At 50.1% G+C, this 24,138-nt stretch overlaps 1 protein-coding gene and 1 long non-coding RNA gene across 4 annotated transcripts in view; one reads left to right on the plus strand and one right to left on the minus strand.

Annotated features, from left to right (window-relative positions):
• The window catches only part of Adgrd1 (adhesion G protein-coupled receptor D1), a 112,938-nt gene that overhangs the window by 22,550 nt on the left and 66,250 nt on the right, over nt 1-24,138 (minus strand). For all 3 annotated transcript variants that reach the window (XM_021639838.2, XM_021639841.2, XM_021639840.2), the window contains 5 exons: nt 17,200-17,273; nt 8,714-8,837; nt 2,547-2,650; nt 1,418-1,529; nt 968-1,121 (listed from right to left, as the gene is read on the minus strand). In XM_021639838.2, the coding sequence (XP_021495513.2) occupies nt 968-1,121; nt 1,418-1,529; nt 2,547-2,650; nt 8,714-8,837; nt 17,200-17,273 (568 nt within the window). The remainder of the gene's footprint in view (nt 1-967; nt 1,122-1,417; nt 1,530-2,546; nt 2,651-8,713; nt 8,838-17,199; nt 17,274-24,138) is intronic.
• On the plus strand, nt 1,043-8,720 carry LOC132653675 (uncharacterized). The gene is made up of 3 exons (XR_009591461.1): nt 1,043-1,144; nt 1,381-1,549; nt 8,046-8,720. It is a non-coding gene; the product is annotated as an uncharacterized LOC132653675 (long non-coding RNA).

Here is a 24,138-nt window from a genome sequence, read left to right on the forward strand (position 1 = left end):
TTCAGACCCACAGGGACAAACACAGAGGACCAGACAAGGTGTGTCTGACGGATAATGAGAGAGACTCTGCAGATACACACCCCCTCGGGCTTTTTTTAGAAAGGTGGGTTGAAAAAGTAATACTGTAGCCTGTGGCCCCCCACGTGGATGTGATATGTGTAGCAATAACCTCAGAAAGAGGAATAAAGTAATAGAACCACTTAAAAGCAACGTTTCCGTGTTGCACTGTAATTTAGTAAGAACATAAAATAGATTTTAATATGCTGAAATGCGTACAGTAAGCACAGGAGCAACCACTAAGAAAACAACCCAGAAAATACAGTGAAAACTCATTAAGAGAATTAAAGTGCTGCACAAGAAAATACCCACTTAATTCAAAAGAAGGCAAAGAGGAAGAGGCAGGAACTGACCAGGTGACGTCAATACCTTACTTCAAATAATGGGCAGAGCAAATACAGGAAAGATCTAGGCCAACACAGAGAACTTGAATGTCACCTTGAACTAGCTAGGCCTGACGCCGAGAGAACACACCATCCACCAGCAGAGCACACATTCTTCCCAAGACCATGGGACACTGATATGGCATGAGACCAACTTGATATGTTCAAAAGTGAAATCACACTGACCATTCCCAGACTCGCCAATGACACACCACAGCCTGATCACCCTATCCCGTCTCCACCTGAACCCATCCCGTCTCCACCTGATCCCATCCCTATCATCACCTGAATCCATCTCATCTCCACCTGAACCCATTCAAGCTCCATCAGACCCCATCTCATCTCTCCCAAACTCACCTACTCTACTTTGCTGCCACCAAGACCCACGCCATCACATCTGCCCCACCTCTCGCTGGCCCACCTCATCCCTCCCAATCGATCTTAATTGGCTCTACTTCTGCCCTCTGCCCCAACCTTACCACATACCCCAGCCTATCCCTGCCCTCTGCCCCACCCCTACTACATACCCCAGCCTATCCCATAATAGTAGAGGTGCTTGCTGTCCTCTGACCCGAAGACCTTTATCACCATGCTGTAGAGATGCAGTCCCTCCACCAGCATCCAGGCAAAGGCACTCAGAAAGAAGTAGTGTAGCAGGACAGCCAGAACCTGGCACGGAACCTGGGAGCCAAGCAAAGACGCGGGTGAGACCAAGGGGTGCACAGTGGCCGTGGTGAATTCTTGCTAACTCTTATTTATTTCCTGGGCACCTCTAACCACATGACCTCATTTTTCATCCTGGGAGCCAAGGCTCCATTTCTCAGTCCAAAGTTCTTCTACAGCCTGCAACTCTGCCATCCCCCACCCACGCCCACTCCCAGCACTGTGACACAAGGAAAGGACGCCAACAAATCTCCACCCCTGTCTCTCCTGGACACAGAGGGACATCTGCAGGGTGAGGATCGGCACCTACTCACCGTGCCGGGCTCCACACGGAAGCTGATGAGCAGCAGGACCTGGGCCACCAGGACAGCGAAGGACAGGTTGGCGTGGATGTGGTAACGCTGGTTCCGAATGGTGCTGACGGAACTGAAGACAGAGAGGCGAGCGTGAGTCCAGTTCAGCCTCGACATCCTGTCCCCATTCTGGTCCCTTAGCTACTTCTCTTTGAGGAACCATGGCTATCTTTACAGATCCTACCTGCCTCCCAACCCATGCTGTCGTTCCCCGATTGAACCCTCAGCAGCTCCCTATCACCTTTAGTTAGCGTGCCAGCTCCCTTTAAAGCCCCAACCGCCCTGCCCAGCCTGAGCCCTTCCTGGCATTTCGAGGGCTCTTTTGACTTCCCTGGGCCCTCTTCTGTTTCTCACCTTCCACCCAGGGGGCCGGTGGGTAAGGGGGTGGAGGATACTAATTGGAATTCTGAATTAGAACGTGCAGAAGATGCGCCCCCTGACATCACGGACATTATCTGGGGCAGCAGGGAGGTAGGGGCCACTTGGATACAGGAGGGTGGCTTCAGGACCTGCCAGTCCTTTACAGTCATTCCTGGCAGGGCCCTGTCTATAAGCCTGGATGGCAACCAACATGGAGAGTTTCCTGGTCTCCCATGCCAAGATGCTCACCTCTGCACCATCTCCTTGTGCATGACAGACTGCTCAAGAAAGCACCTATTTATTCTCTGGCTTTCCTGGTTATTGATAGGCCCCATCCAAAGGTATTTATGCCTGATGTGTCCTCAAAACCAGGCATCATAACTGCCTGATGAGGGCACAGTCAAGGATGCCTGTGCTAACTCTTCCCTGGCTCAGATCACCCCAGAACTCCTCAAGTGTTGAGGTGGGGCTTTCCAGACCCTTCTGGCATGTCTAAAACCTGATGACCCCACTCTACAGGCCCTGATATTTCTCTCTATCTTCCCTGCACCTCAGACATCAAAGTGAAAGTCACTGGAGAACAGTCACATCTTGTACCCCCACTTGCAGGACTGGGATGCTCCCGCAGGGTCTTTAGATCCAGAGAGAGGTATGGCTAGGGTGACAGGATGCATAGACATTTCCAGTAAATTGCTAGACCTCCCTGGGACTCAAGGAGCGGGTGACTCACGACAGTACTGCAAAGGTGACCAGCGTAGCAGCCAGGCAGAGAACTGACAGAGAGCAGCCAACGTAACTGATGGACGACAGCGCCACCTGGTGTCCCTGTGTGAGCTGTGGGAACAGAAGGAGGTGTGGGAGGCTGGCCTTCGCCCCCATCCCATGGCTGGGAGGGTGCCCTAGTGGACACACAGCTGATGCCACAGTGCTGACCCTGTGATGCCGACTCCTAATACCTGCCTCACAGGCAGAGGGTGACACCAAACTGGACTTCAGGGTTGGCGGTTGCCATGCTCCAGGTTGCTACACCATATCCCCTGGCTTTCCCACGTAAGCGACCCGACCTGTTTCACCACCACACTCCCAGCTCAAGTCCATTCAGCCATGTCTGAATGGGTGACCTAGGGTGCCCAGAGACATATGCCTCTTCGGGCTATGAAATGCAGAAAGTAACAGCTAGAGCTTGTGGGGGTGGGGGACAGCCAGGGGGTTCACAGACATAAAGGACTCAAGCTAGAGAGATCACACAAACATGTTGGGTGACAGACTATACTGAGCCCTAGAAGATCAGTGCCCTCTCCAGTCTTCAGTATAAGAGCATCACCAGTCCCCAAACCGACAGTCACTCATGTGCTCCCCTTCATGGTAGGCATACACAAGTCCTTGGGACCTTCTCTTAAATGGATACCCAGGTACCTAGACTGACATCTGCTGTGACAGACCATCCCTCATGGTAAAACAAGACATCTGTAAACAGTACGCGTCCCACCAGAGCCCAGCATCCTGTACTTGGCTGTTCTATCCGTGCCCCAGTATCTGGTACACATCCTTGTTCTGTTGAGGCTGGTTCCCTCCTGTCTTCAGCTCTAAGGGATGATGTATCAGCTCTGGTGGAGGCCAAATTTCCTTCATGCAGCTCTCTGGCTCTGGACAGGGTCCAGGTGCAGCCAGGCCTTGAGAGAGACCACGGTTCACTGGGCAGCTCTAGCTTGGCGACTATCCCTCGTCTTAATCAGCTCTAGCATTTGCTGACCACAGGCAGGAGCCTTGCTGGGGCTGAGCATAGGCTGTCGGCATTCTTTGTCCCATCAGATGTATACACAGAGCAGGCACAGGTGGGCATGAGCCACGGAGCTGCTGTGGCAGGATGGAGAGTCCCTTACCTCTTGTGGGGTTAATCAGACATGGAGACTAGGCCCTCTCCAACTCAGATCACCTCATAAGAGACTCAACTAAGGACTCCGGGACTCAGACACTTCCCACCAGAACCCAGGCACATCTCTGCTTCCCATCAGCCACCTGGCTTACCAGGAAAACAAAGCATACCTGCCCTTCACAGTGAACAAAATTCAGGATTTTCATCAAAAGCCAAGAGGCTCCTCGGGGCTGATGAAGTGACTAAGATGCCAATCACAACAGGGAGCTGCCTCCCTGGCTATAGGGTGGGACCTGGAGGCCCCATGGGAGCCAGAGCCACAGCAGGACACAGGCACTCTCCCAAGACCCACCTGTAGCCCACAGAGGAAAAAAAAAAAAAAAAAAAACAAAAAACCTACTGGGCTCTTTCCTCATCATCTGCACTGGCTGTCTGGAACTAAGGTCAGCTTGTGATGCAAAGCCAGGCAAGGATGGAGGAGGGCACCCCAAGAACCAAAGACCCAGGGCAAGACATGACAGGTTCTCAGAAATGACTCCTGTACAAACACCAGCCACCAGGAGATAAGGACCCTCTCTTTGGGCTGGCAGGTGCTGACCCCAAAGTTCTGGGGGCAGCTGTAACTGCTGGCAAAGGTCTCCCTGTTCCTCAGCTCGTCTCAGAGGCATGGCCAGACACCTGGAAACAGTGGGGTGGGTTTTAACATTGAACCTCCTGGGCTTCAGGTCCAGCAGAGGACTTAGCCCACGGCAGTCAAGGGGGGTGATGTGTGAAGGGGTGTGTGGCATCTCTCCCTTGTCTGAAATGGCCACTGAAGTGTGCCCCCATGAGGGTCAGAATCCTGGGGTGACACAGCGTGGATCACATGAACTTGACCAGTTTGTATGCACCCAGTTAGAGAATCCAGGATATGCAGATTCATTTGTAAGAAGGGAGCAATCTTCACCCTTTGTTCAGAGAACAAAGAGGGGCTTGTTGCAGGCTCAGAAGGCATGTCAGTGATGATGGAAACGCCTGCCTGCGTGCGTGCAGGACCCAGGAGGCAGGAGAAGGGTGGGAGGTGGGGATGTTGGTTTGTTCTCTGTCCTGTGTGTATAATCTCTACAGAATCCATGAAGAATTCCTTCACTTCCTATGCCTCTTCCATATGGTCCTTGGATTCCTCTGGGGCTCCCTGTCCATAAGGAGCCAGAATCCAGGCTGCAGTACACTTCAACCTTCCAGCCAGAGCTGCCCGTGCTGGCCATCCTCAGCCCGTTGCTTCGTTTTCGGACACTCTAAGATGGAGACTCCCCCCCACCCCCGCCTCATCTGTCCCGAACCTGCACCTAACCACCAAACCTACCCCTGCCCCACAGAACGAGATCCCTCAAGTCTAAAGGCAGCCTTGTCCTGATAGGACCCCTAGAGGAGTCAGATAGCCTCCCTCCACAGAGAGCTCCTGCCCACTCCCTCCCCTACACAGCTTCAGGGCAGCTGATGCTTAAAGCAGATTCTAGAATAAGATAGGCAACATTGGTGTCTATTCCAAGTGGGTCTGGCTGGAGGGGCTGATGTTGGGGAATCATAAGATGGACCCCAGAGTGAGGAGCCATGGTGGGGTTCCCCAGAGGTTACCTGACAGCCTTTGAACCTTTTCCTTTCATTTCCTCTGTCCCAGATTCCCTCCTCTCTCTCTCTCTCTCTCTCTCTCTCTCTCTCTCTCTCTCTCTCTCTCTCTCTCTCTCTCTCCTTCCCTTTCTGACCTTCCTAGGAGCAGTTTGCACCGTTACCTCTGACGTTACCTCCTAGGCTCACTTCCATGGCTCAGGTGGCCCAGGGGCCTCCCTAGAGCCTGAAAGAAAAGATGCCTGCCTGGCAGGAGCAACCGACAGGGAGGCTGCCACGGGGAGAGAAGGAGACAAAAGGAGACAGGAGGGGGACCAGGAGTGAACTTGAAGGGGGAGTCAATGGGAGGGGACAGGACAGGGAGACCCTGCTCTGAGGCCTCTAGCCCTTCCACAGGTGACGATGACATCCAGTATCTTCCTCGGTCACTTTCCCTTTATTACCAGGGCAAGGTCTCTTGCTGAAACCGGAGCCAGTTGGGTTAGCCTGACTTAGCCAGCTTGTGCCAGGGATCCCCCATGCCCATTCAGCCTTTCCATGGGTGGCGAGGGACCCAAACTCTAGTCCCCAATTGTATGGTAAATGCTTTGTTCACGGAGCCACCTCCAACGCTGACATTTAAATGTAAGATGTCCATAGCCCCAGAGGGACTGGCTAGGCCTGCCCCCTCACCCTCCTCTCTCTGCCCCAATCTGACATGAGCCCTTACAACCAGAACATCCCTAAGGCCTTCATACTCAAAGCTCCGGGACAGGGACTCGGGGTGAGGTGCTGAGGCCGGGTTCTCGGGCTAAATGGTGTCCACTCCTTCCCTTGCTGATATGTGCCATGGGCCTCCGGGAGCTAGCTCCAACCTGTGCCACAGATGGTAGAGCCAAGGCTTAGCAGGCCCACACAACACCCGGAAGGGAAGAACCCTGTGTGTCCCAGTACCTGGCTCAGTTGCATGGAGAGGGTTGAGCACTACAGGTATTTACTGAAGGTTGTCTGACATTCGTAGGCCAAACGGCCTGCAGGAGCCAGTCTATGCCCAGTCGCCACCTACTCCAACCCTTTGTGGCCCTGGCTATGCCATTCTCCTGGGACCACAAAAACAGCTCCCGCAGCAATTCCACCAGCCTCCTTGCTCCTCGCTTTCCCACCTATACACAAGCCCCCTTCAGGGCTGTACCTGTTACTGTCTTGGATCCAGGCCACAGAGGGTATAATAGCAGTGAGTAGGAGAAAGGGCTTCCATGACAGCTCCCACACACAACACACCCAACGCCAGCCTTGGAATGGCATCGGGCCCTTTCTTTCCCACCATGGCCAGATTTAGAAAAAAAGAAAAACAAAACAAAAACCCTAGCATTTGGCTTCAGGACTGTATCCCTCTGAGTCAGCGACCACAAACCCAATGCCCTTGAAGTGCCTGGAAAGACTGCAGGAGGTCAGCTGAGGTTCCTGCTCAGGGAAGATGATGATGATAAGAGTGATCTGGGCCCATGAGCCCTTTTCCTGAAGGGGCCAGGTCATCTCCATTCCCTCCAATATTGTTTCTGGTCAAATCCAGCTCGTTATGGCTGGGCCTTCTGCTTTTTAATTAAATTTAATTAGCTAAATTTTTATGTGCATCTGTACACACATGTGCTGTGTATACATGGTTTTTGGGCATGTGTGCACAGGCATGTGGAGGCATGAGAATGATGTCAGAAATCATCCTCTATCCCTCTCCCACCTTATTCATCGAGGCAGGGTTTGTCAATAAAACCCAGAGCCCTCCCCTACGGCTAGTCTAGCTAGCCATCTCACTCTGGATATCCACCTTCCAATATCTGAATTACAGGTGGGCTGCCACCCCCACGTCACATTTCTGTGTGCTTCTGGGAAACAAACTCTGGTCCTCATGCTTGCAAGTGCTTAATCACTAACTCATCTTCCTAGCCCTGTTTTATCTTTTTAAAAACAACAGAAATTGAGACTTTCAGATAAGGTGTCTAAGCAAGCCTTTCCACATTTAAAATTCATGGTTATGAACGGAACCTGCTGTGTGGCCAAGACCAACCTTAAACCACATCCTAGGCTCTCCTGGGACATCATCCTAGAGTCTCCCAGGGAATCATCCTGGGGTCTCTTGGGGCATCATCCTAGAACATCCCACCTGGCCTTGGTCTACCAGTCAAAGTTGCTACTCAGGCGTGCCTCACTGTCTGTTGAGATTGTACGGACAGGCCCCATTCACTCAACCAGGAAGAGAGAAGCCTCCAAAAGTGAGCCCCACGGAAGAAACCAGGAGTGGAGAAGGCCAGGAGGGATCTCAAAGAGTAAAAGAGATGGGAACACAAAAGAGCAGGAATGCCCAAGGGCAGGCTTAAACCACAAACTCAAAGACCATGAGGGCAAATGTAGGGGTCCAGGAAGAATCTGGCCAGCTGTCAGGGAGATGAGGTCATTCATACCACCTTATAAATTCTATAAGTGTGCCCCGGGCTTAGCCTCACTTCAGAGATCTACCTTAATTTCGTTAATGTTCATGAGACTGTTCCTTTTAAACAGGGATAATTTTAAACCATTTTCAAATCAACCTTTCCCAGCAATGAATAGATGTGATTTTCTCCCACGAAGACACCCACAGGCTGTCTAAATTTGGTGTCACCAATACTGACTGGTGACAGATTTATGTTATAAATGAATCTGGATTTCCTTCTTCTGTTTTTTATTTCTTTTTTTTTTTTTTTTTTTTTTTTTTTTTTTTTTACTTTGTAGATTGGACCTCTATTGGGACAAATGCCAGGCATGAGTGGCTGCTCTCTGGAGAGTATGTACCTCGTTGTACTGCCCAGCAGACCCTCCCGGGTAGACCAAAGGAAAAACAGAATATCCCTCAGTTCAGTGATCCAGCATGTGGAGGACCCAGAGGAGGAAGATCTCCCCTGGTGTCATTTGAAATGTTCCTCAATGAGACATGGAGTGCACCTTCGCCATCTCTCTGAGTGGCCTTTGTGATGCTCAGGTTCCCAGCTAGCACCTTGGATGCTCACTCGCTCAACTGCCCACCAAGAAGTTACCTCCAATGACAACACCATTGGCCAAGGTACCTTCTCTGCTGGCTCTTGGTGTGTGCTTGTCAAAAGCCATTGGTTCATTCCCTGCAACTCTCGAGCATCTTCCCAGGGCAGCTCACAGCTTCCTGCTGATCTCACCTCCAGGCCTGTGGTCTGTGTCCTATGTCCCTTTATGCTCCCTTACCTAGCGTAGATTTCTATGTGAACCATCTCAAGTCATACTCCCCAGCTTGCCCTTCAAAGATGTTAGCAATGTGTGCAGCCATCCCCCAGATATGAGACAACTTTGTAGATAGTCGAGATCTGTTTAGGGGAGGCGATTGATGGCTGCTATGATCTGAGGACAGTAGCTGTCTATGTAGCACTCACCTGCAGCGGGACCACTTGCATGAGGATAGCAAAGTTGGTGAGATGTGTGCAGTGGCACACTGAATAGTTGAGGTTTCCTTCTGTGAGTGCACAGCCCTGGCTCGACCAGACACCTTCCCCGGAGCTGAGGACACAATGAACAGGCATGATCAGTGGAAAAAATGGCACCCCACAGCCCCACGGGCTCAACAACTCACTGGCTAACCCTAATATCAGGGCACAAGTCATCCTTGGGTGTTAAAACTGGGGAGTGATCTCCTCTGGGACACAGAGAGGCTTGGTCCCCTGGGAAAGCACCTGGACCCCTCCCAGCCTGGGAAGAAATGTGTGTGGTCCAGAGTCCAGCGTGGGAGACCGAATACTCAGGGAATCAGGAGCGACCGGAGAGAAGGAATTATAGTTCTTAAGCACGCGTCTGGGGGACAGACATGTAAAATACAAGGTGTGCAAATAAACAAGAAAAACATGACCAGAATGCAGTGCACACAAATACGCTATCACGTGATATGTGTTAATGTGAAACTCTTGCATAACACGTTAAAAAACCTCTGGGCTGGAAAGATGTCTCCGTGGTTAGCGTTACTTTCTGTGCAACTCTGAAGACCTGCCTTAGGCTCCCAGCTCCCACGTAAGAAGCTGGGTACCGTCCTAAGTGTTCCTGAAACACAGTGCTACGGGCAAGTGGAGGCAAAGGGACTGCTAGGGACTGTGGGTTGCCAGTGCGGCCCACAAGAGTGCAAGCTCAAGATTCAAGGACAGACCCTGACTCCAGGAGATAAAGGCAGAGAAGGACAGGACACACCATGCTCTCTTCCAACCATGGCATGTACATGGGCATGTGCCCCCCCACCACAAATTCACGTGCACACACTATACGCATGCATACACTGTTTTCACTTAAATTTTTATCTGAAAGATTTTATTTTTATCCTATTTTGTGTGCCTGGTGGGGGGTAGGAATATCTGCATATGGATACAGGTGTCTGCAGAGGCCAGAAGAGGGCATCCGGGCTCCTGCAGCTGTGCTTACAGGTGGTTGGGAGCCACTGTGTGGGGCTGGGAATGGAACTCAGGCCCTCTGCAAAATCAGAACGTGCTCTTTACTTCTGAGCCACCTCTCCACCCCCCCCACTACCACTGTCATAAATTTATTTTAAAAATCAGCCTCTGCCAATGTGTATCATTACATATAATACACACACACACAACACATGGCATCATAACGGTCTGCAAGAGGCAAAGACTACCCACGTGGTTCCCATGAATGCACACATAATGAATACAAACCACTGAGGAAACCGACAACCCCCTTCTCGGTGGCCCCCAAAATCTGGGGGAGGTGGTCAGGGGAGGAGGCTGTGTCAAATGGAGTGTTTGCTTTTCTGTAATGTTCTCATCTCTAATTGCCGCTATAGCCATGATTCCTCACAGTGGCACACAGGGCCAAAATGCTCTGATGCCAGCTGGTTAAGCTTCGCAGCGAGTGTGTCGGCCAGTGTCGTTTTCTTCCACGCACTTCTCTGTCCTTTCAAATACCATCTTTGTATCTCTGTCAGCAAAACTTGAGAAATGAGGCCCAGTCTACAGAGCTGAAGGAGCCGTAAGGCTCTGCCGGTCTCTGGTTTGTGTTCTGCTGTAGTTCCCATTTCTACCCTGTGGGGGGTGGGGATGACTGGAGGGAGGTAACCTAGACCACCATCTTGCACCCCTGACAATATCCAGAGACGAGCTACCCAGCTATAACAGTATTATATTCTGTAGCCATTGCAATAGTATCCCTGCAGTGGGCAAGGGAGGCTGCTGAGAGTGTGGCAAAGGGGCCATGCTGTGGGCACCGCACCTAGTAAGTGAAATGCAGGCAACAGTGGGCTTTCTGGGTGGTTTTCCTGATGAATGAGCCACCTCCTGGGAGGTCAGAAGCACCCAGCAGGAAGCAAAGCCTGGACCAATGGAATCATGTGTAGGGGAACCAGACCCCATCAAGAGCTACAGAATACAAAGACGTTGGGTGCCCCTTCCCCACCCCACATTTGGATCTAACTTTCCCAGGACCTGGGGAGGGATAGCCACAAAGGTGATTGTGTTTTACAGAGACGTTGTATGCCTACCTAATGCAAGGATGCCACGTTTCCAATTTGAGGTTACCCTGAGGATTAACAGGGCTGGACACAGTCAGGAGGAGTGGACCTGCCCTTCGGCTCCAGCGAAGGGTGTGCGGACAAACCTTGAAGGTCAAGCTCCAAAACAGAACCCTGAAGGTGCGACTCTTCCCTATTGGCCAGGGGAGCTGAATTCTGAGTGGTGTCACTCCGTATGGAATGGAAATCTGCTCCCAAGGGAGGCGGTGGGGACAAGAAGGCAGCTTCCCAGCTGTGCCCAAATAAATCTGCACAGAAGACAGCTGAGCAGCGTCAGATAGCATCAAAAATATGCACAGCCTGTGACCCAGGACGCTCACGTCCAGGCAGAAATACGGTCACTCGGGTACATAAATACAACGTGATGTATATAAATACAGTCAAAGAAAGAGGTATCAATAGAGGCAGAACCAGAAGAAACTGCTGTGGAATGATGCAGAAAAATGTCAGACTAAACACTTTCCTGTGTTTCCTATGAGTGTAAATGTATGTGATACATAAATTACTTCAAAACATGCACGAACTCAAGATAACATGTAAAAAAGTAAAAAGGTGTTTGCTTTTAAAAACAATGTTTTGCCTTTAAAAATAAAAAGAATAGTATTTTGAAGGTGAGATGTGGTGGTGCACACCTGTAATCTTAACACTGGGGAGGCTGAGGCAGGAGCTTGGCTGTGAGTTTAAAGTTGGCCTAGGTTGCACAGTGAATTTTAAGCTGGCCTCTAAATTGAGACCCGCCTCAAACAAACAAAAAAGAGAAATGTGAATATATTGGAGGGTGGGGTGAGGATGCAGTTCGGTGGCAGAGCACTGCCAAGCATAAACAGCTCTGGGTCCCGCCCTCAGTCCCACAAAAGTAAATAAATAAACAACATATGCATGCATAAATATTAACAAGAAAGTAATTTCAGAATTTCTTAGTGTATTAATCTTTTCCAGAAAGTGATCTGTGTCCCTTGGCAAGATGGCTGCTCAGCCAGTAAAAGCCTCTCCTGTCAGGCCTGAGGACGTGAGTTCAGTCCATCTCAGAGGCACATGGGATGGGATGGGAGAGCAGAATTGAGCTTCAGGTTGACTTTCTGGTCACTCCACACACAGTCCACAGCACTTGCAAGTACACCTAATTTACACGTGTTTGCATAGAAATCTTTTTTTTTTTTTTAAAGAATAAAAACAAAGTTAGAAAGAGAGGCCCAGAACCCTAAGCCCAGTGAAAGTACCTTTCAAAAATGAAAGAAATGGAGGCAGAGGCAGGCAGATCTCTGTGAATTTGAGGCTAGCCCAGTCTCAGAGAGTCCAAGACAGCTAGGGCTACAAAGAGAAACCCTCTCAGAGAGTGACAAAGACAGACAGACAGAAAGAGAGACAGAGAGAGAGAACTTGTGCTCAGATGAACAATAACTGAATTTACTTCTGCAGGCTTACAGTATAAGAAAGGTTAAAGGAACATTACACCAGATGGAAACGTGGCTCTGCATAAAGACATAAAAACAGCTGGAGATGAGATAAGTGTAGCTGTGCGTGGCCCTGGCCTTGTCTGTAACTGCTCTACAAGATAGCTAATTGTCTGGGACAGAAACAAAAGGCCTGTAGAGATCTACTGAAGACAGTGACATCCTTACAAGCAACGGGCAGGAGGAACCAGATGTATTAATTACATCTTAGAATGCTTTTAAGGAGATATGGTATCTGTTGCAGGTGGACACTGATGAACTGAACATGCTGTGAGCATAGGGCAATCACTACAGAAAAAAGAAGACTAACAGCTACACATTAAAAATGAGAAGCGGGAATAATAGAACAGTGAGAAAGAACCCTCAGGATCCAAATGAAGTCAGAAAACAATACTGTGAGAAACAGAAACACACACACACTCAGAGACACCTGTAGACACACACAGAGACAGGCAGACACACAGAGACAAACACACACACACACACACACACAGAGCAAATGAGAAGATGTCAAGGAAGATATGGACTCTTACCCAGTTGTGTCAACAAGGGCATGAAGTGTACATTGTCTGAACAAGCAAATGAAAGATGGACTTAAAGTAAAATAGGGTGAAAGACAAAGAATGGATGAAGACACAGAACCAAAAGATTCTAATCCAAAGGGTAGAGGAGAACCTGGGGACATAGCTTACTGCTCTTCCAGAGCACCCCAGTTTTGTTACCAGAACCCACATGGGGAATCTCACAACCTCCTCTAGCTCCTGCTCCAGGAGATCAGTATCTCTGGCTTCTGTGGGCAGCTGCTCTTGTGTACACACACCCGCAGATACACATCCATACACCTAATTAAACATAATTTTAAAAAACTAATTTAAAAGGGGCAGAGGAGTTGCATCTAAATGACAAGGTGTGGACATAAGAATAGCATCCATCTTCCGGGGCGAAGAAGGATGTAACAAGACACGAGCAGTTATCCCAGGCCACCATCACAGTGGAGCGTCCACACACCTCCTCTCACTTGACGACCCCCTTTTTAGGCCTTGTTCACTCTAGCTCTCAGACAGAACCCAGGGACTCATGCACACCCTGCAGGTTCTCTACCGCCAGGCCACGCCCCCATCTCCCTTTTCACTTTTTATTCTGAGACAGGGTCTCCCTGAGCTGCCTGGGCTAGCCTTGAACTCACTCTGTAGCCTTGGCTGGCTTTGATCTTGCTATCTTCCTGTCTTACTGGCTTGTGACGCAGAGCCCAGCTTCTTCTCACTCTTGGAATTACTTTCAGGATACACACCCACACCCACACACACACACACACACACCACAGACACTAAACTCCATAGGATATTTAAAGTGGTCCAGAGCTTGCACAGAGCCCCTTCAGACATCATCTCCAGATGACGGGTAATACTGAATGCGATGAGTGGCGTGTGGACAGATTGTGGACGGAATGTCGACAGGAAAGAAGTCTGCGTGCGCATGCTCATTACAGGCGTAATTCCCTCCTACTCGAACATTTCAGGTTCACGGTTGGCTGAATATCTACCACAAAACCCCTGGGCGATGAGGGGTGAGTGTGATTGACACGGCAAGTTGACAGGACAAGTAGCAGGGTTCCAGGAGACGTGTGCATGGCTGCCACTTAATGTGGCCTCGTTGACATTTATAGAACTCCCACCACACAAGCATTGTTCCCCAAGAGCACTGTATTCTGGGTTGTATAAACAATCTTAAGCACATTAAAAAAAAAAAAAACAAAAAAAAAAAACTGAGGCTGTAGCTGTAGAAAGTATTGTTTTAGATCATAAAATATTTAATTATAAATCAAGAGCAGAAAGGTCTCTAGAAATTTTCCAACTGTTTGGAAATTAAGCAGCTCCCTTCAAAATGACTAAAATGGCTGGTGAGAGATGGCTCATCAGGTAAAGGCTGTCAAGCCGGATCCATCCCCAGGACTCACATAGAAGAAAGAGAGAACTGACTCCCCAGAGGCCTTTGACCTCCAGGTGCACGGGGGGCTGGGGGTGGGGGAGGTTGCCTTTGAAGATGATGGCATTAGCCTGGATCTCGGTCAGGTGATTCCACAGCTGTGTTCACTTATCAAAACTAAGAGACTTATGGTATCTAGCTGGATTTTCCTGAATATTTAATAAGTAACCATTTGAATCCAGCTGGATGCCTGTGGTGTGGCTGTCTGGAGTTGGGACTAAAGAAAATCCGGCTGTGATGCGTATGTACCAACGTAGGTTGATACCATATCTCGGCTACTGTGTGCAGGGCTAAGAGAGCATTCTCTCTGACATACTGAGTCCACTTCCTTTGGAAGTGTGCCAGCAGTGGGTCTGGCTTCTTTTCATGAGGAACCTTCATACTGGTTTCCACAATGGCTGTGCTAACCCACACTCCCCCTTTTCTCCACAGCCTGGCCAGCATTGCTCACTGTTGTACTTAGTTTCGGCTGTCAGCCTGACACAACCCAGAGGCATCTGGGAAGAGGGGACCTCAGCTGAAGAACTGCCTCCGTCAGATTGGCCTGTGGCCACATTTGTGAGGCATTCCCTTATTACTAATTGATGTCGGAGGGCCAGTCCCACTGTGGGTGGTACCATCCCCTAGTCAGGTATAAAGTAGCTGAGCAAGCCACGGGGAGTAAGTGGTGCTCCTCCATAGTGCCTGCTTCAGTTCCTAATCTTGGCTTCCCTCCATGATGGACTCTAACATGTAAGCCAAGTGAAGCCCCGTGTTGCTTTTGGTCAGTGTTTTGTCACAGCAACAGGAATCTAACCTGAATGCTGTCTTTTTTTTTTTTTTTTTTTTTTTTTCTGAGTCAAATAGCTCATTTGGTAACAAGGACTGATAAGAAATCCGTGTGTGTGTGTGTGTGTGTTGTACAGACACATACCTGCATGTGAGGAGGCCAGAGGTCAGCCTTAGGTGCCCTTCCTCAGGTATCATCCACCTTTTATTTTTTAACAGGGGCTCCCATTGGCCTGGAGCTCCCCAATTAGGCTAGACTGGCTGCCAGCCAGCCCCCGTGCATCCTCCTCTCTCTGATTCCCATAACTAGTTCTACAATCACATTGCCCCATGTCTAGTTTTTTACATGGGTTCAGGAGAATCAAACTCAAATCCTTATGCTAGCATGGCAAATATTTAATGGACTGAGCCATCTCTCCTGCGCCAAAAAGAAACTCATAAATCTTCTTTCTTCTTGTGGCTGACTGAACTGTGGCGGTCAAAAAAAGGTCAGCGACACAAGAATTCCCTCTCAGGCTTGCTCTTTTGCAGAAATGAGAAGAGGCCAGAGTTACTCGACTTGTAATTATCCTCCAGACAAGAGTCCCGACCGCTGGGCACCCAGCATCACAGTGGCTGTTACAATCTCCTTCTAGTGTTATTGGAATCTGTGGGAAGATTCCACTAATGTATTCAATGCCTGTACCCCAGCCAGCTGCCAGCCTGCGTTCCAGGGCTGTGACCATGGCACCCTGAACACTGGTTCATCCTTCTGGCTTTCCCAGAATTCCGTTGAACTCTACTAACATCTTTTCATGGCAGTTTGCTATCAAGACCAACAAATCCTCCTCTGATTTATAATTTCTAGAGCCAGCCCTGCTTGTCACCTGGTCCTTTCTGAAGGTCATAGAAAATGAGCTTGGGCCCAGACACTCTCTTGACACTCTCTTGATCCTCCATGTTGTGTTAGGTGTCCGTGAGGTGTTTCCCCAGGCTGCGGGTGGCTGTTTTCTTGGATGAAGTGATGGAGGTATGTTTATAAGGAACTCGTGGGTACAGGTTCCCCTCTGATGGCTTTCACCTGGTGAATGGCTTCACTATGGCTTCTGGAACACTGACTTGGGTGTGGGCTCTCAGCAGCCACTCTGTTGCCGGTAGTCTGGCTTAAATGTTTTTCACTGTGCTCTTTCTGTCTAGCCTCGTTCCCATCAGCCTTCGGGAGTTGCTGTAATTCATTCTTGCTCAGTTTGAGCTCATCACCGACTCTGACCTTCGCTTTTTGCACTATGCCCATCAGCCCTGAGAGTCCCACCCACCAATCTCATCGTGTTTATAACTGCTTTTCCCACTTCGATGGAGAGCTGTCTGGCCATGATCTGTTTGTATTTTCCTGAGAATTGGGATATTGATCTGCTTTGCTTTGTTTTCTGGGATCCACTGGCCATTTTTACTTCTTCTTTTGGCAAATGACAGACCTAAGCCTGTCAACTGTGACTGAATCGGGCTATTTGGGTCTCTGGTAACTGCGCTGTTTGTGTTTCTGGAAACCGTTTCTGGACATTAACCCCAACACTAAACATCAAATAGAGAGATGTTTTTATTGCCTTTATTTATTTGTTTACTTATTTGGCAGTTAGTGTGTGTGTGTGTGTGTGTGTGTGTGTGCATGCTGGAATGTATATGTGGAGGTTGTAGGAGTCTGTTCTTTCCTTCCACTCTGTGGGTTTTCTGGGGCTCAAAGTTGGACAATGAGACTTGGTGATGGATACCTTTACCCACCAAGCCTTCTCGCTGGCCCCAATACAAAGATTTTGATATGCTAGGCAGTGAATGCTGTTTCCCAAAGCCCCAAGTCCTGGCCCTCCCTCAAGACCCTCAGATAGAAGGCAGAGGGGCAGTATTCCCATGTGGCCTCACAGTGCCCACGAAGGACTGCGCCTAAGGACTTTGAAAAGCTGTTAAATCCATTCGAGCTCCAGGCACACCCAGTGAGGTCCTTCCTGCCTCATGCATGTTCATGCAAACAAGTGGCTCCCTAAACAGATGACCCTGCCCCTGCCCTGTGTGATGGGAGACTGGGGTGGGGTGGGTACCTTGTTGTCTTCTCACCTCCCCCTTCTCCCCCCTTTCATCCACCAGGTAGCCCCCACACTGACAGTACCTGAAGTTAAGGAAGGCACAATACAGGAAGAAGCGGTTGCTCTCATTGGTGGCATCGGCGTACTGCTTATGCATCTGAAACGAAAGGAAATGGAATGTATCTGTGACACAGCAGGCAAGGCCAAGCATATGTCCTGGAGTGAGGACAGAATTCCCCACAGGGGCTAAGATGATGGCTCAATTGGTAAAAGCACTTGCCGTGCAGGACCTGATGTCTTGAGTTCAATCCCTAAACCCAAATAAAAAACCAAATGGGATGGTGCACGTAAGTAATCCCAGGGCCCCGATGGCAAGATGAGGGAAGAAAAGTGGGCCAGCTAGCCTGGGTATGCTAAATAGCCTTAAAAGAAAAGTGAGCCTTCTGCAGCAAGGTAGAAGGCATGATCTGACTCCTGGAAGCTGCCTCTGACCTTCACACACATGCCAGGGGCACTCACATGCCTGCATCCATACACACACATTTTAAAGTGTTCTAATTAATTAAATTTTAAAAGACTTTTTTAACTTTCACATGTATGTATATCTGTGTATCCAGGCATGTGCATACAGTGTCCCCAGAGATCAGAAGTGGCCACTGGATTCCCCTGGAGCTAATTACAGGTGGCTGTGAGCCACCTGAAATGGGTGCTGGAAAGTAAACTTGGGTCTTCTGCAAGAACAGCACACACTCTAAACCGTGGGGCCATCCGTTCAACCCCATTTAAAAAAAAATATATATATATATACACATATTCATATACATATACTTCCTCCCCCCCAAGACCTCTCACATCCTGAACATCCAGGGTGCCTATGACAAAGCTGGAGCAGCAAAGCAACCAGCCTGAGCTAAATTCTAAATCAGGTCCCCCCAGGGTTTCCCAAGGTAGGCACCTGCAGACTTCCAGTTCTCTTATCAGCTCAAGCAGCCTGCACGGGTGACTGAGGCAGTCACAGAGGGCTTTTGAGTCTGAGTATGAAGAAGAAAGAACTCTGGGGAACGGTATGGGGACCTGGAATTAGAACCACTTGCCTCAGAATGGAACGGAAAGGGTTTTCATATCACCCGTCTGCCCAGGTACCACACGGCTACAAGGCACTAAGGCGAAAGGTCTAAAAGAACTCAGAGTACTCCATGCCTGAACCCACACTTGGCATTAAACAGCTGTTGGGGACTCAGTGATGGAGATGTACGGGGAGGCAGAGCCCGTGGAGGGTGGTCAGCATGACACTGAACTAGAGTTAGATGGACAACCCCGGTGACAGGTGAACCAGATGAGAGGGGCTTCTCTACCAGAACAGGAGCCCTGGGTTTGATATCTCCTCTGGGCCCAAATGTCACAGAAGTGTCTAAGAGGTACATCTCTGTGTCACCCAGGTCCCTTAGAAGTATTTTAGGCAAACCAGCTCCAGCCCCACCATGCTACAAGAGGCACAGGCTCCAGAGAGGTGGTTGAAAGACTGTCTTCTCCCGGGTGGCTTACTTCTGCCCTTTCCACTCCCAGACACCAGAGTCAAATCATCCTTCAAAGAAAAAGCACAGCAGGCCAGTGTGCAAAAAGGCCGAGTGTGTGTGGTCCATAAGGAAGAGGTAGAAGGGCTAGCTTGAGTCTGGGGCCAAGGTCACAGGCCTGGCCGGGAATTCCCTGCCCAGCTGTTCCTTAGACCCTGTCCCAAGCTCAGATCTTTGGCTGGGAAAATCAAGTTGCTAAAAGAAAGAAAAAGAGAGAGAGAGGGAGGGAAGGAAGGAAGGAAGGAAGGAAGGAAGGAAGGAAGGAAGGAGAAAAGAAAAAAGAAAGAAAGGAAAGAAAGAAAGAAAGAAAGAAAGAAAGAAAGAAAGAAAGAAAGAAAGAAAGAAAAAGAAAGGAAGGAAGGAAGAAAGAAAGAAAGAAAGAAAGAAAGAAAGAAAGAAAGAAAGAAAGAAAAGAAGGAAAAGGAAAAAGAAGCCTTGAAGATTCCAGACAGATTTAACATATGGGAACGTGGCTGTGCCAAAGAAAAGGTGAGTCACCTCACACAGCCCACGTAACACTTGCCAAGGACTGTGGGAGGCCAACAGCTCATCCAACTCCCAGCTTCCTGGGCTGGAGAGAAAAACCATTTCCACAGATCAGCAGGGTGCTGGGCATCCGGAAGGACCTGACGGGGTCTGTAGCAGAGTACCCCACTACCATCCCACGCAAAACTGATTATTCCCCCCAGATGCCTGCTGGGTGCTCAGTGCTTCAGAGACTAAGGAATAGCTCCCATGATTCTTTGGGTTCCCTCCACCTCTGGAATGAGCTTCCAGATGGGATTAACCAGCCAATTACTTGTCACCACTGCTGCTTAGAGCAAAGTGCGGGCTTCTGAACATGAAAGGGAAGGAAATATATCTGAGAAGTTCCCCTGACACCCCTTGTTCAGATCCGTGTTTGCTTTGTGTTTTAGGATGTGGCCTTGCTGATAAGGAAATTGGGAGAGACTTCTTCATCGCTGTCCCCAAGCAGAAGGCAGATGGCACCATGGTCCTTAATTCTGACCCTTGGCATGGCAGCATCACAGACCAAAATAGCCACATCCCCAGCGTAGCACCAGACACGGGCAGAGCCTAGCTGAGGTCCGAAGCCAGCCTTGCTGCTTCTTTCTCTCCCACCGGCTTCTTCCTAGAAGCCCAGACCCAGCTTTGAATGACAAAGGGTCCCCATAAGACAGACTCTGGTTTCAGAGAATCTTTGCAGAGTCCTTCATAACCCAGGAAAGCCTGAGCATGGAAGACTGCTGGGGCCTCTGAGTCAGCACCAGGAACAGTTGGGTGGCTTCCCATCACAGGAGCTGAAGGCAGACCAGTGGGGTGGGCCACCCTGGGGCTGGAGAGAAAGGTCAAGCTAGGCAACACCCTGTCTGTGTCTTGTAACTCTACTGTTCTGCTTTCCCAAACCCCCATCAACATGTTTGCTGCCTGACTTTTCGCTCTTTTGTCCTGCTGACCTCAAGTGCACTTACACTCTGGGACATCAACTTTGTCCAGGCTCTGAACTAACCAGAGTACACATACAGCCCCACATACCTTGTGCTGGCCTGCACCTCTCCTTAGCAACAGGTTGCATGTGGCCTCAGACCACCCTCACCTCTTGGCACAACATCATTACTGCCATGGGACCACTGCCACAGGAAATGCACCAGGGTTGGAGAGGAACACCGCCAACCTGGGGTCCGGATGTCCTAGAAATGATGTCTGCCTGACACAGAATTCAGGTTTCAATCTGTCCATGGCCACTGTGAGCCTTTAGAGTCTGGAGACGGGACCATGCCTTCAGCCTGAGCTAAATTCTAAATCAGTTCCCTCCAGGGTTTCCCAAGGTAGGCATCTGCAGACTTCCAGTTCTCTTATCAGCTCAAGCAGCCTGCACGGGTGACTGAGGCAGTCACAGAGGGCTTTTGAGTCTGAGTATGAAGAAGAAAGAACTCTGGGGAACGGTATGGGGACCTGGAATTAGAACCACTTGCCTCAGAATGGAACGGAAAGGGTTTTCATATCACCCGTCTGCCCAGGTACCACACGGCTACAAGGCACTAAGACGAAAGGTCTAAAAGAACTCAGAGTACTCCATGCCTGAACCCACACTTGGCATTAAACAGCTGCTGGGGACCCAGGTGATGGAGGTGTAGGGGGAGGCAGAACCCGTGGAGAGTGGTCAGGATGACACTGAGGCAGAAGCTAAGCAGGATAACCCTAGTGACAGCTGGGCCAAGTGAGAGTGCGTCTCTAGTTCTGACCCTCGGCATAGCAGCACCACAGACCAAAACAGCTGCAACCCCAGCATAGAGCAAACACAGGCAGAGCCTGGCTGTGGTCCCAAGCCATCCTTGCTGCTGCTTTCTCTCCCATCGGCTTCTTCTAGCAACTCAAGCCCAGCTCTGAACAACAAAGGGTCTGGAGCCCTGTCCTTGAACTCTCCTCTGGACCCTAACTAACATTCCACCATCCTGAACAGCCCAGACCTGCAGTCTGGTCTGGGACACACGGAGGGGGTCCTGCCACTGGTAGAGACATCTGAAGATGCCTCTGGTGATCAGTGGCACCCTTGACAGTGACCTCATCCCATCTTCCTCAGTCCTGCCTCCTTTTCTAGCTACCCCTCCCGCTTTACAATGGCCTAGCTCCCTTTATATTGACCACACCCCTTCTCACCTGATCTACAAGGGTGGCACCGGAAGAAGACCAGTCTTTGTGGATGCTTCCTTGGCCATGCTACCACATGGCCACCTCAGTGCAGCAGCTCAGGCAGCTGCCCACTGAGCTCCCACAGCCAACTCCTGCTGCTCTCGCCTCTTGTCCCCCCAGCTTCAGCTTTAGCTGTTCTTTTCACCATACAAATCCAGTCCTACCACACACTTAAGACTGTCATGGGGAAGACGGAACATAGACACCAGAGGGATGAAGGTCACCCTTCATTTGCAGTGCTGCCCTCTGCTTGAGTGGGGCCTACCCTGTCCACCTGTCCCACCTACCTACCTGTCCATCCACCCATCCACCAAGCACGATGTGAGGCACCCAGGTCAGAGACAAACACCGCCAACCTGTGGTCCGGAGGTCCTAGAAATGATGTCTACCTGAGACAGAATTCAGGTGTCAATCCATCCGTGGCCAGTGTGGGCCTTTGGGGTCTGGACACAGGCCCATCTATGACCTTCTCACCCATTCTCCTGTTCATCTATCAGCCTACTACCTTCTCATTGCCAGTCCTTCACCCCATCTACTCACCTCCTGCCGTCCCCTCCTGACCATCTCCCCACCTAACCACACTGTCTGTCCATTCCAGCCTTCCATCTAACTCCCTTCAACTCACTCACTTGTTCATTCATCCACGCACCCATCCCTCCTGTTCACCCCACCACCACCTCATTCCTACTCCCCAGTCCTACCACATCCCCCTCATCTGCCCATCCACCCACCCATCAACCACACTGGCCATTCACACACACACTTTGCCTCACCCCCATGCAGCTACCCCTTCCGACCTCCTGCAGAGCTAATCCTCCCAGAAGCCCCAAGCTCCCCCAGGGTGTCATCCACTGTTGTGCTTCCCCTCCCTCTAATCTCTGCATGCTCCCACCCTTCCCCAAGGTTGCAAAGCTGCAGGGCAAGCCCCACCCACACAACCATCCCGTTACCAGATTTTACCAGATCGGTGAACTGTATCACAGAGCCTCATGGGAACCAGAGAGTCGCCTTACTCTCCATGGGCTCCCATGGGGGAGCCCAGCCATGCGCTTGATCTGTCTTTAACAGTTACGGAGCTATAGAATAGGAAGGGGACTTAAGATACGGATTGGGAGAGTGGAATGAAGAGGGAGTCCCCGAAGGGAGGGGTCACCTTCTCCTCAGGTGACTCTAACAAACCTGGTGATTTCTGTCGGTATTCGTTTCCTAGTTCTTGCTCACAGGGTGACAGTGTGGCCCTAAGTCTGTCTATCTAGCACTTGTCACCTCTTCCTATATTTCTGAGGACAGAAAGACAGTCTTCCCCAATTCACCAACGAACACTAACACTCACTCGTGTGCTCCTACTATGTCCACACCTCATCTTGCTGGAGTTTCTGTACACTCTGACCTGCCCCTTCCTCCTCACAGATGCCAGCCTGGGCTCCTAAGGGACAGAGACAAATGTAGGTCGGGCCCATAGAATGGGGCTGGCTGGGCTATTTTCTCTCCCAAAGGCTTTTGTTCAAGGCCTATGTATATTGATGGTTACTGTTCTCAAGATGCCTTGCCAGAATTTCCCAAGATGCGCAGCCCTCTTTCTGACGTCACTCTGCTGCAATACATGGTGAGACACAATGGAGCCTGGACCACTCACCTCACCTGCCCTACCCGCCTCTCTATTTTGTCCTCCTCATCTTCCTGCCCCTGGATTCTGCTGTGATGAGCATCATGAAGATGGTCTTGATTAGACCTGAGCCACTGAAACCGTGCTGGATGTTTCCCCCCTCTCACTCCAACCTCCCTCCTCCTCCTCTCCCCCTCCACCTTCTCTGTGTATGAGCATGTGTGTGCGTGCATGCATAGAGAAGACTGAAGTCAACCTCAAGCATCACTTCTCAAGAGCGATCGTCTTGTCATGGTCCTTCACTGGCTGGAGGCTCACCACTCCAGCTAGGCTGGTTAATGAGCCTCGGGGATTTGACGGACCCCTCCTGTCTATGGAAATGATGGTGCTTGCTTACCGGACTGTGAAAGCCCCGCCTCTCCTGCAGCTGACTCTGTGGCTGTTGATGGTGGGTCTCTGTGATTGTGCACACTCGAATATGCCCCATAAAAACGCACAAGAGAGGAGCTGCTGTACTTTTATTTAGTGGGCTGTGGTGGTACCTATTTCTGTGCATTGTGTGTGTGCGTATGTGTGTCTGTCTGTCTGTCTGTCTGTGTCTGTGTATGTATGTGTCTGTGTGTGTGTTCATATGGGTGTGCCTGTGCAGATAGCTATAGAGGCCAGAAGCCAACCTTGGCTGTCACTCCTGAGCTGTCATCTACCTTGTTCCTTTGAGATAAGGACTCTCACTGGCCTGGAGCTCGCTGAGTAGGTCAGGCTGTCTGGCCAGGGTGCATCAGGGACCTGCCTGTTTCTACTGGAATGACAGGTAAGTGCCATTGTGCCATTTTGAAGTGGGTGCTGGGAATTGAACTCATTCTCCTCCTTGCTCAGCAAGCACTTTCCCCACCGAGGTACCTCCCAGCTCTGTCCTTGTTTCTTATTTCCCATCTGCTACTCTATTTTATAAGCTTGTGAACATTACAGCTCAATCCCAATTTCCCTGGGCCCCAAACACACACATACAGAGAGAGCGTTTTAAAAAATAGACAGCTTGCTTCTGAGACCTTCCCCCTGACGAAAGGCTAACAGTTAAAAGGGTGCCTTACAGATACAAGTAGGAAGGTATAATATCACTCGCTAATTAACAAGGGACCAGCAGATCT

This window comes from Meriones unguiculatus, chromosome 4 (genome assembly GCF_030254825.1).
Source record: "Meriones unguiculatus strain TT.TT164.6M chromosome 4, Bangor_MerUng_6.1, whole genome shotgun sequence".
NCBI lineage: Eukaryota > Metazoa > Chordata > Mammalia > Rodentia > Muridae > Meriones > Meriones unguiculatus.